Source organism: Benincasa hispida, chromosome 5 (genome assembly GCF_009727055.1).
Source record: "Benincasa hispida cultivar B227 chromosome 5, ASM972705v1, whole genome shotgun sequence".
NCBI classification, from domain to species: Eukaryota; Viridiplantae; Streptophyta; class Magnoliopsida; order Cucurbitales; family Cucurbitaceae; genus Benincasa; species Benincasa hispida.
In genome coordinates, this window is record NC_052353.1 from 36,696,509 (window position 1) to 36,712,373 (window position 15,865).

Genomic DNA, 15,865 nt, shown 5'->3' on the forward strand with positions numbered 1-15,865 from the left:
GTATTATAATTAAAGTGTGGGGTGGGGAAATCGAACCTCAAACCACGAGGTTGATAATATGAACATTATGCCAATTGAGCTACGCTTTTGTTGGTGATTTGGTAATATTTAATATATTATATTTTGTATTAATTAATGATTTAACTACTTGAATAAAAATAAATAAATATTTTTATATTAAACATTAATTAGGCTTAATTTAATTATTTTATTTAATTACTAAAAATAACTAAGTAAATATAAATTAACTAAAATATTAATATTAATAATATAATTTTATATTAAATAGTTGAACAAAAAATATTAAGTCGAACTAATATAATTATATATAGTAATTAATAAAATTAATAGTAATAAATAATTGATATTTAATTTATTAATTAATTAGTATATTAGTTTTACTATTCGTATCTTAAGTATAAAAATTCCATATGATATTAGAAAATCTATGTTAGATTGGTTTTAAATTTCGTGGATAATAATATTTTAGGTTTTAAAAAGTAAAATACTATGAAACAAATAAGAAATTACATTGTTATATTTACATAATTGTCAATTTATTATATTTATATCCAATCTTGTATGAAGTTTGACTTATTATATTAAAGTTCTAATTCATTTTGTGTCGATACATTTGTATATATAGAAATTTCTTGACATTGTGTAATATCGGGTATTGTACTATTTTGAGCCATTTATGAAAAAATCAATTTATTCGTAGGACTAACAAAAGAAATAGCGTTTTTTAAGTTTTATTTTGGAAAATGGCAAGATGTTTTTTAGGTTAGAAAAATTAGCAAAACGAATTTAGATTTTATTAATTACTAATTATTCAATTACAAAAAACCCCAAATAATATCTACAATTAATTTATTCAAAAAACACATTTTTTTTTAAAAAAAATGACCAAGAATACTTTTATTTATTTATTTATTTTTATGGTAAGCAGGATGTTACCTCCACTCTCAAATAAATTATTCTTCAATCGAGCTCCATTATTCTTTAAGAAGTTGTTAAAAAGAAAATAAGCCGTTCTACCATCTCACTTACCATAAAAATAATAATAATAAAAAGATCTTAGAGGTTGAAAAAACCATAGCAAGATGAAAAAAGTTCAAATGAAATAACAACAAAAAAATTATGGATGTTTATTTAGAAACAATTGAAAAAACAATAAATATTAGAATTGATTCTGACAAACCCAAAACAAGAAGGTTATGTATGATTATTTGAAATCGATTGGAAAAAAAAATAAAATATGAGAATGAATTTAAAAATTGATACATCAATCAAAGTAAGTGTTTAAAGAGTTTAAAATATTATAGATATAAAAAAATAAAAAATAAGACAAGAGTAATATAAAATATTAAAATCCCAAAAAGCAAAAATACATGATAAATTAAGATTAATTGATATTTGAAAATATAATCTAAAATACACAAAAGTATGTTGATAAAACGGAACAATTAGATAAATTTCAGATTTTTTTTTTGATAAAGTTAGATTTTGTTCATTATCAAATTTAATTACAATGTATTGACGATTTATGGAGGATATTTTAAGATTTTGAAAAAGTTTGATCACGTAGAAAATAGGGAGGTTACTATATTTTAAAGTTAAGCACTCTTCACACTCGGACTAGAATAAGGCCCAACAGGCCCAATCCAACAAAGCCCAAAAAACTCAAATTAGGCCCAGAGCCCAATAATGGCATTGTTGTAATTCCACGGAACCTGAATGGATTAACGCGCGTTCAGAATTTCGAGCTTCTCGAGTTATCGGTCTTACCGCTTCACCTTCTTCGCTTTATCCATTTTTCGAACGCACTCACAACCTATCGTCCCTTCCGGCCATGGCTTTCCTCTCCACCTTCATCTCCGGCGAACCGTCGCTCCTCGTCGTCAAAGCCTCCGCCACCGCCACTTCCGTCAAGCAACCTTATCAACTCCCTCTCCCTAATTTGCGCTTCGCCCGCACCGTTACCTTTGCTTCCGCCTCCAACCAGGCCACTGCCTCCCACCGGCAGCCCCGTGGCATCATGAAGCCCCGGAGAATTTCACCGGAGATGCAAGCGCTTGTCGGCGCTCCTGAGATATCCCGTACCCAAGCCCTTAAAGTCATTTGGGCTCACATTAAAGAACATAATCTTCAGGTAGAATCCCTCTTCCTCTGTTGTTTTTCGTCTTTCTTTTTCTTTCCTTTCCCTTCTTTCGTCTGTTGGTGTTACTAGTTAATTAGAGAATAGGCTTTTCTGTGATGTGTTTTTTTTTTCTTTCAGTGGAGTTGCAGTTTTATGGGATTTTTTTTTCTTTTTTAGTCTGAGAAGATTTTTTGATGTATCGAGTCCAAAACTTCATTTCAGAACAAGACATTGGATGTTGGTTTTTAGAATTTTCTCACTGTGTTCTTTCTGGAATTATCTTCAACTCTTTGAAGAAAGTTTTGATGTATGTGGTTTTTTTTTTTTTTTTTGAATTAGTGGAGTTTGTATGCTTAAGGGATTTTTGCTCTGAGTTGTTGGGTTATGAGGAGGTTGTAAGATGTATTGGCATGGACTGAAAATGTATTGTTCTGAAATGAGGGTTTTGGATTGTTGGTTTTTAAAATTTTCTGACTGTGTTCTTGTTTGAATGCGCATTTATCATCATTGGATGAATTTTTTTTAACAACTCTTAATGTATTATTTTGAAGAGGGTTTAGATGTGGCATGTGGGTAGTAATTCTTTTAGCTTATTTGACATCCTCGTTATTGAGTTTGAGGCTTGTAAGATGTTTGAAGAGCTTTTGCTGTTCTTGGTTTCCTAGTTAACTCTTTTCAGATTTGTGCATTTGTTTTCAAAGACTTGGAACAGTTCTAGAAAAATTTATGCTCATTTTATAGTATTCAATTATCTCAAAGTTTGAATCCATCCATTTTAGTGCTGTTTTATGATTATAAATACCTTATGTTTTGATAAGATATACATATTCTAAAAATTGGCAGAAGGTTCTAATTATACTATTATAGTATCACTTTGTCTACTCACCATACACTCTCATTGCATAGTTTTTACACAAGTTCCTGTACAAGCTTTATCATTCTCTCTTTACTTTCTTAGTCTCTCTATTTCTCTCTCTAGGCATTTCTTCTTATTTGCTCTCATCATAAACTCTCTCCCACTTTCTTAACCAATTCTATTTCTCTAAAACTCGCTCACCATTCTTTATTCCTTAGCATATTTCTATCCCCAATTGGCTCCATATACATTTACTTTACCCTCTAACTCCATAATGTTATAATATTTCTTCCTGGAACAGTTGTTTGGGGTTTCCTTTTCCTTGGCACGTTTATCAACCTTGCTTTTGTGACTTTTTTTTTTTTTAGTACACGGGAGGTATAGGGGGATTTGAATCACTGACCTCGTGAGGTTACTAACACATTTATATGTCAATTGAGCTATGTTTGGTTTGGCCCTGCTTTTGTGACTTTGTTAACTAAGATTATGGAAACTCTATGTTTTTAGTCTTGTCATGTATGTTGGTGATATATACTGTAGTTCCTGGAATTTTCGTACAATAGTTGTTCTTTCTTTGGCTAAATACTGCCTAGTGTTTTATCTCCCCCCCCCCCAAAAAAAAAAAAAAAAAAAAAGAAGATAGTTTGCTTCTTAGAAATCAGTGGTTCGAAGCACAGAAACCCGGAGTCGAGTCTATTTGTTTTGTTTCTAAAAATTATATTCTTCATTTTTTTAGAAACCTAGCGACAAGAAAGTAATAATTTGCGACGAGAAGCTGAAGAATATATTTGGAGGGAAAGATGAAGTTGGATTTCTGGAGATTGCAGGGTTAATAAGTCCACACTTTTTATAATGATTTGAAGAATGGAAGATAGGCATCTGGGACTTTCAGTTCAGTCCATGAAGGTGAACTTTCTTTTTTTGTTGTGGGAATCTCTCAACTCAGGTATTGCTTACTGAATCCTGTAGTTCAGAGCCCACTTTATGTTTAGTAGTTGGATAGAGAAAAAGAAGGTTTTGTAAGAACTTTGTTTGGAGGTTTATGTAGAGATTGTTATATGGAAATCTTTGTTAGTCATTAGTTTTTGGGTAAAATGTTTTACTTTTGTATTCTACATGCTTGCTTTTTGTGCTTCTATTTGCCCTGGTCTTGATGATTTAGTTGCTAATGAAATTGTATTATTTCAACACCATACATAAAGCTACTTTGTCTTTTCAAATACTAGTTTATCAAAGCAAAATTCACATAATTATTGAATTCAAGCATTGAGATTTTATTATTGTTTTTTAAAAAAGAAATTAAAATTTGGTTCAAATCTTAGGTTAGGTTCCAATACTTTGAGAAGCTCTGTAACCCTGATAGCATGTAAATTGTCATAAATTTATTTTGGATCATTTGGATATATTGGAATTCGAGATTTAAGTAATTTGCTAAATTAGCTCTAATTTCGTTATTTTGAGTTAATCAGAATTAAATTTGGCTTGTGGTTACAATTGGATTATTGTAATCAAGTAATTCAATTTCATTAAGTGGTTAAAGATTTAAAATTATATTGGAGGGAAATTTTAGGAAAAAGATTTGAGGCATTGGGCTTAATTTAATTAGGCCTAATTAGTTGAGGATTTTGAGTTATTTTGGAAGAAGATTGTTTGTTGAGGATATCTTTTATTTTGGACTTGGAATTTAAGGAGGGAAATATGTATATTTTGGAATTTGAAAAGGAAAGAAATTTGGAAAAAAGAGGGAAAAAAAGTAATAACAAAGGGGGAGGAGATTTTGGAATGAAAGAAGGAAAAGGAAAAAAAATGTTATATTTATATTTTAGAGGGTTGGGGTTTTATTTAATGAAAAGAAAGATCTAAAAAGAACGGAAAAGAAATTTTTTTTCCTCTCCTCCCTCTGTTGCACGCGTTGGAATCGTCCAAGACACCTCTCATTTTGCTTAAGAAACCCACGTCGTCGCATGATTCGAGCCACCGGTTTCTCTCCCTCTCTTCTCTGTTTGGTGTAGGGATCCAACAAAGTCGTCGGTCATAGATACCTTGTGTCCCCCTTTGTTCGCGAACTTGTCGTGTCACCCAACACCGTCTCCTCAGTTTCACTGTGGGTTTGCTGTAGAACGGAATCAATGCTCTTTAAACTCTGTCTAGGGTAAGTTTTCCCTTAGTTTTTTTTAAAAGATTCTGGTTGTTAGGTTTAGATGTGTCTAATGGTTGTCTTAAGCTTGGTGTTGGGACGTTAGATTCGATGTTTGATGAGTGTCGAAGCAACTATGCAGTAGCTATCGAGGTGATTGCAACAAGTTTGGGTAAGGATATTTCGGTAAGTTTTGTGGGATTTTCTTAAAGTTGTTGAAAACCCATTAAGATTTGGTAAGAGTTTGGACTGGCCCATAATGTGTTGATGCTTGATTCGATTGTTGGAGTTTTTGAAGCGTTATCCAGCAGGAGTAAAGGTCATTTGGTGAGTTTTGGTTAGGCAACTTGATGACCCAATGTCTTTTAGCTCTATATTTTTTTACACCCATTATATTTTGGATTTTAGATCGAAAATTTTGGGGTGTTGAGTGTCGCGACCCAGCAGCTTAGGAGGATAATACAACGACTATTGGTAAGTAATTAAGATTCTAAACTCATATGGATTGGTAGTTGTGTAGTGTGTTTGGTGTAAATTATTAAAATTTGCTTGTTTGGCCTTACGTCATGTTGATGTCGAGGAATTGAAGGACTCTGATCTGGGCCATGTTTCGTGTTGTATCAAGATATCTCCAAGGATTAATCTGATTTGTTTGAATTAGTTTTCGAATTTTAATCTGAAGGAAGCGTCTTACTACTGGTTCGCCTTCGAACTCGTCGTCCTTACCATATAATAATGATTGGACTGTTTGATTTAATGATATGGATTGTTTGGATTGTTTGATTAAATGATATGGATTGTTTGGACTGTTTGATTTAATGAAATGGATTGTTTTGGCTATGATGTTATGTAAAGATGACTGAGAGCATATTGGTAATTTTTCCTAAGATAAGCAACTGTGATTATAATAAAAAATTTATAAGTGGACTGATGCATGCTAAATATATATATTTATGGTGCATGTTAACCTTTTTATTTGGACGTGGGTACACCTTATGACGGATTGTATGTTCCTTCGGGATACACACCTATGACCGCTTATGTGCACATTTATGATTGATTGTGTACCTTTGGATGTACATCTGTGACCGATGTGTGCTCTTTGGGACACACCTACGACTGTTACCTATGACTGATATGTGCTTTCTTCGGGATCATGTTTATGATTGATGTGTTTCCTTCGGGATCACGTTTATGACTGATATGTGATCCTACGGGTTCACTACGACTGATGTGATATGGTCGTACACCATTGCCTATATGGAATGTTTAACATGTTACCTCGATGGCCCAATAGTGGGTCGCTTATTGAGTATATTTATACTCATCATTTCTTCCTTTATGTTTTTAGGTAACGACAGGAATAAGTCAGTGAGTGACAAATGGAACCCATGACAAAGCCATATGGGGATAGAAGAAATCGCTTTCTTTTAGTCTATGTTTTATTTAGTCTATCATTGTTTTAAAATTTGAATTTAATGTTAGAAAGGATATTTTATTGTTTTGGATATTTTCTTTGAGATTGTTTTTTTTAATGGGACACCGATCAAATGTTTCATTCATTTGATTTAACAGATGATTTAATAATTTGGTTTGAAATAGTTGTCCTTGTCTCCACTAAGTTTTATGCTTTGTTGGTCAAGATGTTTGAATGAAAGTGTGTTGTTGTAAGTAGCGGTCCTTGTTAGAGTACTCAAATGGATGAGTCATTACAGTTGGTATCAAAGCCTAAGTTCTAGCTTTTGTAGACTGACTTACGATGTAAGTCTTGGTTTTGTGTCCCTTATGGTTGTTCACATACCTTTCGTCCTTGTCAGGTATGTTTCTAGTTAAGGTGTTCAAAATTGTATGAGCATGATCTTGCCCTTTTTTAAAAGTAATATTGGATTATTTCTTGATTGAGGATTAAATGAGGTCGACTGTAAATGTTAGGAAATGTCGTCACGTCGAAGTGCAAGAAGGGGTGGTCGTGGGGGGTAGGACTGGTGGAAGGGATGCATGTCACCCACTTGCTAATAACGTTGCAAGAAATGAGGAACAGGCACCAGTACACCCACCCTCTGATGTATCAGTCACCTAGGCTGATCTTGCTGTACTGACAGTTCAGTTGGAGGAAAAATTCAAGAGTATAATGGAGGAGGGTTAGCTTGACGGACACTACCTCAAGAGGCTCCTACTCCCAAGGCCTTGCTCCCCAACAGATTATGTAGGATCTATCTGTTGAGGCCAAGCATCTAAGGGATTTCAGGAAGTATAATCCCCGCACGTTTAATGGGTCACTAAAGGACCCTACCAAGGCAGAGTTGTGGTTATCTTCCATTGAAACGATTTTTCGATATATGAAGTGCCTGGATGACTAGAAAGTACAATGTGCGGTTTTCTTGCTTACAGATAAGTGATAACGTTGCCATCTGGTGGCAGTTCGCTGAAAGGATGATTGATGCCGAAGTTGGAGCAATAACCTGGGAGTAGTTTAAGAAACGGTTTTACATAAAATACTTCTCCGCCAGCCTAAGGAATGTCAAATAACAAGAGTTCTTAAATATGAAATAACGTCGTATGTTGGTTGAGGAATATGACCAGGAGTTTGATAGGCGATACTTTGCTCCTAAAACTATTTGCCACAGAGGATGGGAGGGCAGAAAGATTTGTCCAGGGTCTAAAAAGTGAGATATGTGGTTTTGTTTGGGCCTTCAAACTGACTACTCATGTAGAGGCACTCCGTTTGGCGATAAAGATAAATTCTCAAGATGAGGGGTAATGCCTAAAGCCTCAAGGGCCAAGACCCTCCTTAGGATAGAAGAGGAAAGCAGAGCAAAGAACCTCTAACCCCCACAGAAAGGTTCAAGTTCAGCTGGATCATTACGACATTACCAACAACCAATTGTGGATTTATGAGGGGTTTGGAGGGATAAGCCGGTATGCAGGTCGTGTCAGAAGTCTCATGTGGGGCATTAATTGTTTGGCACGGGGATATGCTTTAAATGTAAGCGAGGGGGACATACGACAGACAGGTGCCTTGGTGTCCCTGCTAGAGGTGGTCAGAATCAACCAACGAATGCTTAGAATAACGCAAACAGACAACAACAACATGGTTGGGTCTATGCTTCTAATCGACAAGAGGCCGAACAGTCAAGAATGTTAGTGACAGGTACGCTCCCAATCTGGCGACACATGCCTTGGTATTATTTGATTTTGGGTATTTTCATTCGTTTATATCATCTGTGTTTGTAAGGCATGCTATGTTAGAAGTAGAGCCTTTGAATTATGTTTTATCCGTTTCTACTCCATCTGAAGAAATTATCATAACAAATGAAAAGATAAAAGTATATCATACCCTAGATGTGACTTTAATAGTTATGGATATGTGCGATTTCGATGTGATATTGAGCATAGATTGGTTGGCAATTAACCATGCCAGTATAGACTATTCTCGTAAGGAGGTGATTTTTAAGCCTCATGTGGAAGCTAACTTCAAGTTCAAAGGGACTGGGATCGTGGTCTTGCCTAAAGTAATCTCTGTTATGAAAGCCAAGAAGTTACTTTACCAAAGTACCTGGAGTATCTTAGCTAGTGTAGTCGACACCAAAGAAACTAAGGTTGCTTTAACATCGAAACCAGTTGTGAGAGAATACTTTGATGTGTTTCTAAAGGAACTACCAGGTTTACTGCCGCCCAGGGAGATTGATTTTACGATCGAGTTGGAGCTAGGCACCATCCCTATATCAAAAGCTCCATATAGGATGGCTCCAGCAAATTGAAAGAACTTAAGATCTAGTTACAAGAACTATTTGATAAAGGTTTCATACGACCAAGTGTGTCTCCATGAGATGCGCGAGTGTTGTTTACGAAGAATAAAGATGACTCGCTATGGTCTATATATAGATTACACAGAATTAAACAAAGTGATTATTAAGAACAAGTATCCTCTCCTTAAAAGTGACGATTTGTTTGATCAGTTATAGGGGGCCACAATGTTTTCTAAGATTGATTTACACTTAGGGTATCATCAACTGAGGATTAAAGATAGTGACATTCCTAAGACTGTATTTCGTTCTAGATATAGGCATTACGAGTTTATAGTAATGTCGTTTGGTTTAATGAATGCTCCTACAGTATTTATGGATTTGATGAACAAAATGTTCAAGGAGTTCCTAGACACTTTTGTTAGTCTTTATTGATGACATCTTGGTCTATTCCAAAATGGAGGCAGAACACGAGGAACACTTATGTAAAGTTTTAGATACCCCGAGGTCGAACAAGTAATATGCTAAATTTTCCAAATGTGAGTTTTGGTTAAGCAGATGGTCTTTCTAAGGCATGTGGTGTTCAGGGATGGAGTTTCTATAGATCCAACAAAGATTAAAGCAGTTACCAGTTGGTCTCAACCTATTATAGTCAGTGAGGTATACAACTTTCTGGAATTAGCAGGATATTATCGTCGATTTGTTAAAGATTTCTTTCACATTGTAACTATTCTTGACCTTCAAAGAGAAATAAATACAATAAAAGAAGAAATTTGAGAATTTTCTTTTCTAATGTTATATATTTTTGCCACTCCTTTGACCCAGTTGACAAAAAATGGGACCCTTTTGTTTGGAGTAAAGGAGAGTTTTTAGGACCTTAAGTAGAAACTTGTTACTACCCCAATCTTTACAGTGCCAGATGGATTAGGGAGTTTTGTGATTTACAGTGATGCCTCGAAAAAAGAGTTGGGATGTGTGCTTATGCAACACGGTAAGGTGGTTGCTTATGCCTCCCGCCAGTTGAAGAATCGTGAACGAAACTATCCTACTCATGACTTAGAATTGACAGCAATGGTTTTTGCCTTGAAGATTTAGAGACACTACTTGTATAAGGAGAAGATACAGATTTTTACGGACCACAAGAGCTTGAAATACTTCTTCACCCAGAAGGAATTAAACATAAGACAACGCAAATGACTAGAGTTGGTGAAAGACTATGACTGTGAAATCTTGTATTATCTCGGTAAGATGAACGTAGTAGCAAATGCTCTCAATAGAAAGACAACTCATTCAGCAACTTTGATTATCAGATAGACACATTTACACGATGATTTTGAGCGAGCTGAGGATTATTGAAGCACAACAGGGTGATCCTTACCTTGTTGAGAGATTTAGTCAGATGGAGTTAGGCTAGGATAGTACGTTCTCGGTATCCCTGGATCATAGTCTCTTTTACCAAGGACGCTTATGTGTACCTGCTGACAATGACCTTAAGAATGAGATATTGACAGAAGCCTATAGTTCCCCTTTTCGATACATCTTGGCACCACTAAGATATATCAGGACCTAAAACGATGTTATTGGTGGTATGACATGAAAATGGAAATAGATGAGTTTGTCAGTAAGTATTTGGTGTGCCAATAGGTAAAAGCCCCGAGACAGAAGCTAGTAGGCTTGTTGGAACCCCTAAGAGTACTAGAATGGAAGTGGGAGAATGTGTCTATGGATTTTATCGTGGGTTTGTCAATGATAGCAAAAGTTTATACAGTGATATGGGTTATAGTGGACAGACTCACTAAGCTAGTGTATTTCATCCCAGGAAAGTCTACGTATTCGGTGAACAAGTGGGCGCAGTTGTATATGAAAGAGGTGGTGAGATTACACGGGATGCCATTGTCTATCGTGTCTAACAGGGATCCTCGCTTTACATCCAATTTTTAGAAGAGTCTCTAGTCAACATTGGGTACTCCGTTGGATTTCAGTACGGTTTTTCACCCACAATCTGATGGTCAAACTAAGCGTTTGAACCTAACCTTAAAGGACATTTTACGTGCATGCGTATTGGAGTTTCCTGGAAGTTGGGATTCTCACTTGCACTTGATGGAGCTCGCTTACAATAACAACTATCAAGCTACTATTGGCATGGCGCCATTTGAGGATCTGTATGAGAGGGCTTGCAGGTCTTTTGTTTATTAGGACGAGGTCGATCAACAAAAGTTGTTGGGATCGGAGCTGGTGCAAACCACCAATGAAGTGATGCAGAAGATTATCGATCGAATGTTGATAGCTCAAAGCAGACTGAAGAGTTATGTTGATGTTAGACGTAAGGACCTGGAGTTTAAGGTAGGAAATAAAGTATTTTTTAAGTGGCACCTATGAAGGGGGTGTTGAGGTTCAACAGGAAGGGAAGGTTAAGCACTCGTTTTATTGGACCATTTGAAATCTTGGAACGGATTGGCCTGATAGCTTATCGGTTAGCCTTGTCACCATCTCTTTATGCTGTCCATAATGTTTTTCATGTGTCCATGTTAAGGAAGTACATAGCAGACTTGTCTCATATTATTCACTATGAGCTTTTGTAACTGAACAAGAACCTGAGTTATGAAGAGAAACCCATTCAAATCTTGGCCAAGGAAGTGAAAGTGTTGCAACAAGGAGATAACATTGGTAAAAGTTCTATGACAGAATCATCAGTTCGAAGAAGCAATGTGGGAACGAGAGGACTAGATGAGATCACGATATCCCGAGCTCTTTTAGGATTAAACTTTCGAGGACGAAAGTTTCTTAAGGGGGAAAAATGTAACACTCTTATTTAGCATGTAAATTGTCATTAATTTATTTTGCATAGTTTGGATAGATTGGAATTCGAGATTTAAGTAATTTGCTAAATTTGCTCTAATTTAATTCTTTTGAGTTAATTGGAGTTACATTTGGTGGTTAAAATTGGATTATTGAAATAAAGTGATTCAATTTTTTTTTTTAAGTGATTGATTTAAAATTATATTGGAGGGAAATTTTGGGAAAAATTTGAGGTATTGGGTTTAATTTAATTAGGCCTAATTAGTTAAGGATTTTAAGTTATTTTGGAATAAGATTATTTATTGAGGATATCTTTTATTTTGAACTTGGAATTTAAAGATGGAAATATGGATATTTTGGAATTGAAAAAGGAAAGGAATTTGGAAAGAAAAGAGGGGAAAAAAATAATAATAAAGGGGAGGAGATTTTGGATGAAAGAAGGAAAGGGGAAAAAATTGTTATATTTATATTTAAAAGAGAGATTAAAAAAAAAGGAAAATATTTTTTTTTCTCTCCTCCCTTGTTGCACGTGTTGCAATTCCCCTCTAAGACTTCTCTCGTTCCGCTCAAGAAACCCATGTCGCCGCACGATCCGAGCCACCGGTTTCTCTCCCTCTCTTCTCTGTTTGGCATAGGGATCCGATGAAGCCGTCGGTCACAGACACCTCGTGTCGCCCTCCATTCGTGAACCAGTCGTGCTGCTCTCTGTTCGCAATCAACCAGCCACACGTCACTGTCTCCTCAGCATCGCCGCGTGGGTTTGCCATCGCGCGGGATCAGTGCTCTCTAAACTCTGTTTTGGGTGAGTTTTCCCTTGGTTTTTTTTCTTCAAGATTTTGGTTGTTAGGTTTGGAATGTGTCTATTGGTTGTCTTAAACTTGGTGTTGGGATGTTAGATTCAAGATTGGATGAGTGTCGAAGCAATTATTCAGTAGCTATCGAGGTGATTGCAACAAGTTCGGGTAAGATTTTGGATATTTCGATAAGTTTTATGGGTTTTTCTTGAAGTTATTGAAAACCCATTAATGTTTGGTAAGATTTTTTACTAGACCATGATGTGTTGATGCTAGATTCTATTGCTGGAGTTTTTGAAGCGTTATCCGGTGGGAGTAAAGGTCATTTGGTGAGTTGAGGCAACTTGATGACCCAATGTCTTTTAGCTCTATGTTTTTTACACACATTATATTTTGGATTTTCGATAAAAAAATTTGGGGTGTTAAGTACCATGGCCCAGCAGCTTAGGAGGACAATACAACGACTGTTGGTAAGTAATTAAGGTTCTAAACTTATATGGGTCGGTAGTTGTGTTATGTGTTGGGTTAAATTATTAAAATTTCCTTGTTTGGCCTTACGTCGTGTTGATTTCGAGGAATTGAAGGCGACTCTGATCTAGGCCACATTTCGGATTGTATTAAGATATCTCCAAGGATTAATCTGATTTGTTTGGATTAGTTTTTGAATTTTAATTCGAGGCGAGCATCTTACTATTGGTTCGTCTTAGATTAGTCGTCCTTACCACATGATAATTATTGGATTATTTGATTTAATGATATGGACTGTTTTGACTATGATGTTATGTAAAGATGGCCAAGGGTGTATTGGTAATTTTCCCTAAGATAAGCAACCGTGATTGTAATAAAAAGATTTATGGTGCATGTTAACCTTTTTATTTGGGCATGGGTACACCTTACGACTGATTGTGTGTTCCTTCGAGATACACACCTATAACTGTTTATGTACACATTTATGACTGATTGTGTACCTTCAGGTATACATCAGTGATTAACGTGAGCTCCTTCGAGACACATCTACGACTGTTATGTGTACCCTTGGGATATACGCCTGACTGATATGTGTTTCCTTCGAGATTACGTTTATGATTGATATGTGATCCTATGGGTTCACCACTACTGATATAATATGGGCGTTCACTATTGCTTAGAAGGAATGTTTAATATGTTACCTAGAAAGACCAATAGTGGGCCGCTTATTGAGTATTTTTATACTCATCCTTTCTTCCTTTATGTTTTTCAGGTAACAACAGTAATAGGTCGGCGAGTGACAAATGGAACCTGTGATAAAGCCCATATGGAGACAGAAGAAATTACTTCTGCTTAGTCTATGATTGTTTTGGAATTTGAATTTAATGTTAGAAAGGATATTTTCGTCGAAATTGTTTTTGTAGGGGAACTCCATTGGATTTACTCGATGATTTATTAATTTATTTTGAAATAGTTGTCCTTGTCTCCACTAAATTTTATGCTTTATTGGTGACTATGTTTGAACGAAAATGTATTGTTATAAGTAATGGTCCTTGTTAGAGTACTCGAATGATTGGGTCGTTAGAAATTCTACTATGTTTTTTTATATTTGGATATTTGTTTGTTCTATTCTTGTATTTATGTTCCCTATAGGGCAGTTGAACCTTTTGTTTTGGGTTGGGTGGTTTAGAAATCCAAACTCAAAACATGTTTTTGGCTTCAATGCAATATAAATCCCATAGTTGCAAACACAATTTCATGAGTTACCAACAAGGTTGGCTTTCTGGCCTTTAATATCAAATTAATTAATTTTAATTAATTAATTAATTAATATTTTGATGATAATAAATCTGATTTTATTTACTAAAAAGTTTATTATTCTGAATAGTTCATAGCGTAGAGCTCAGAACAATTCTGATGCCTTTGAATTGTCCAAATCGGAGTTCGAATGAAAAAGATATGGCCAAAAGAAATGTAACGGAAAAATACCCAAAAGGAAGACATGGCATCACTTGAAATTATAGGATGAGTGACACAGGGGGCTAAAGATTGCCATTGGTGGATTATTGGTGGATTTTTGTTTTTATATAGAGGAAAAGAGAATTAAAAGAAATTGATTTTGTAAAAAAAATGATTTTATTAAATTAAAAAAATGATTTTTTTTAAACAAATGAATTTAATATTATTTCACGTTTGTGTCTAACTATTAGTTTTTGATAAATGGTGGACTTTTGTTTTTTGTTAGGTTTTAAAAGAATTGATTTTAAAATATATATATTATATTATATTTTGTTTGTGTCTAACGGCTAATTGAGTTTAAATCTTCATCATTCAATTTAACTTCTTGAACAATCCAATAACTCAAATTAAAATCCACTTTTTATCTCACTTCTCTCTCTTTTTATACTTCATCTTCTCCAAAATTATTTCACTTTTTCACATTTTATAATCCTCAAAATTAGCAAAATAATAATAATAATAATAATAATAATAATAATAAATAAATAAATAAATAAATAACCACCATTGTTACTCTTTCTACAAACCACCAATTTTCTTTCTTTTCATCTTATTCTCGAGAGAAATTTTTATTGTATTGTGAGGATTAAAGTGTGTGACCTCAAACTTATATACTCACTATTTTTAGAGAGTTTTATTGTGTGATTTAAGGCTTCAAAATATTGTAACGGTTGGATCCGAACCCGTGGAAAGGGTCGGGTTTGCTCTTGAACCTGTAAAAGGAGCAAGATAGCGGTTCGGCTCTCATATATGGAAAGAGTCAAAGAAGATTTTTTTAATCGAAGTCCCAAGAGGCGTTTGGGAAAGTGGATGTAGGTCGTGTTTTCTTTTCTATCTCTTTTCTAGTTATTTTTGCATTTAATTTTAATTGCTTGATTTTATTGGTTGAGATTGATTGAGTATATTGTTACATAATTTTTTATCAATCTTTTTATTTAGCATAAATTAGAGTTTTTATTAATTTAATTTTAAAAAAATCTAATTAGATCAAATTGAGCATAATTTAAGAAAAAGTTTAATTAAACCCTATTAACGCCCCTCTAGAATTGCCATATCGGTCCAACAATTGGTATGAGGTTGCTCTCTTGAAATTCAATTTTCTTGATAAACTTTATTGTTAGAGTATTATGGAAAACCTTGTAGCAAATGGAATTGTTGAAGGGCAGTCTACTTTTAGACCTCCTTATTTTAATGGTTCAAACTATGCATATTGGAAAGCTAGAATGAAAATTTATTTGCAATCTATTGACTATAATTTGTGGTTAATTATTGCTAAAGGTCCTTATATACCCATGAAATGTTGGGATTAGTGTCTTAATTCTCCCGGTGGTCTCGTAGTTTGTAAAAATTTTGTACACATTGTTATTAATAAAATCAATGTTATTTTATTTACATTTACTCATATCC

The 15,865-nt window shown here is 34.6% G+C and overlaps 1 protein-coding gene across 3 annotated transcripts; it reads left to right on the plus strand.

Annotated features, from left to right (window-relative positions):
* The first annotated feature begins 1,761 nt into the window (after window positions 1-1,761).
* LOC120078055 lies at window positions 1,762-14,055 on the plus strand. Of its 3 annotated transcripts, XM_039032246.1 has the most exons (4): window positions 6,485-12,480; window positions 12,575-12,640; window positions 12,749-12,801; window positions 13,713-14,055. In XM_039032246.1, exons 1-4 carry the CDS (start codon window positions 12,321-12,323, stop codon window positions 13,794-13,796), a joined length of 363 nt encoding a protein of 120 aa, XP_038888174.1. In that variant the 5' UTR covers window positions 6,485-12,320; the 3' UTR covers window positions 13,797-14,055. The 3 variants fall into 3 exon arrangements, 2 of the variants coding, with proteins under 2 accessions (XP_038888173.1, XP_038888174.1); XR_005481903.1 differs by lacking the exons at window positions 6,485-12,480; window positions 12,575-12,640; window positions 12,749-12,801 and adding exons at window positions 1,762-2,152; window positions 3,733-3,902 and having other exon boundaries at window positions 13,713-14,009; XM_039032245.1 differs by lacking the exons at window positions 6,485-12,480; window positions 12,575-12,640; window positions 12,749-12,801; window positions 13,713-14,055 and adding exons at window positions 1,762-2,152; window positions 3,733-4,130.
* Window positions 14,056-15,865: the final 1,810 nt, after the last annotated feature.

What these genes read in the sequence shown, in the direction of transcription:
- LOC120078055 (XM_039032245.1), top strand. Translation starts at nt 1,853, where the DNA reads ATGGCTTTCCTCTCCACCTTCATCTCCGGCGAACCGTCGCTCCTCGTC. An exon ending in TTAAAGAACATAATCTTCAG is followed by an intron (nt 2,153 to 3,732) that starts GTAGAATCCCTC and finishes TCATTTTTTTAG; the next exon opens with AAACCTAGCGACAAGAAAGT.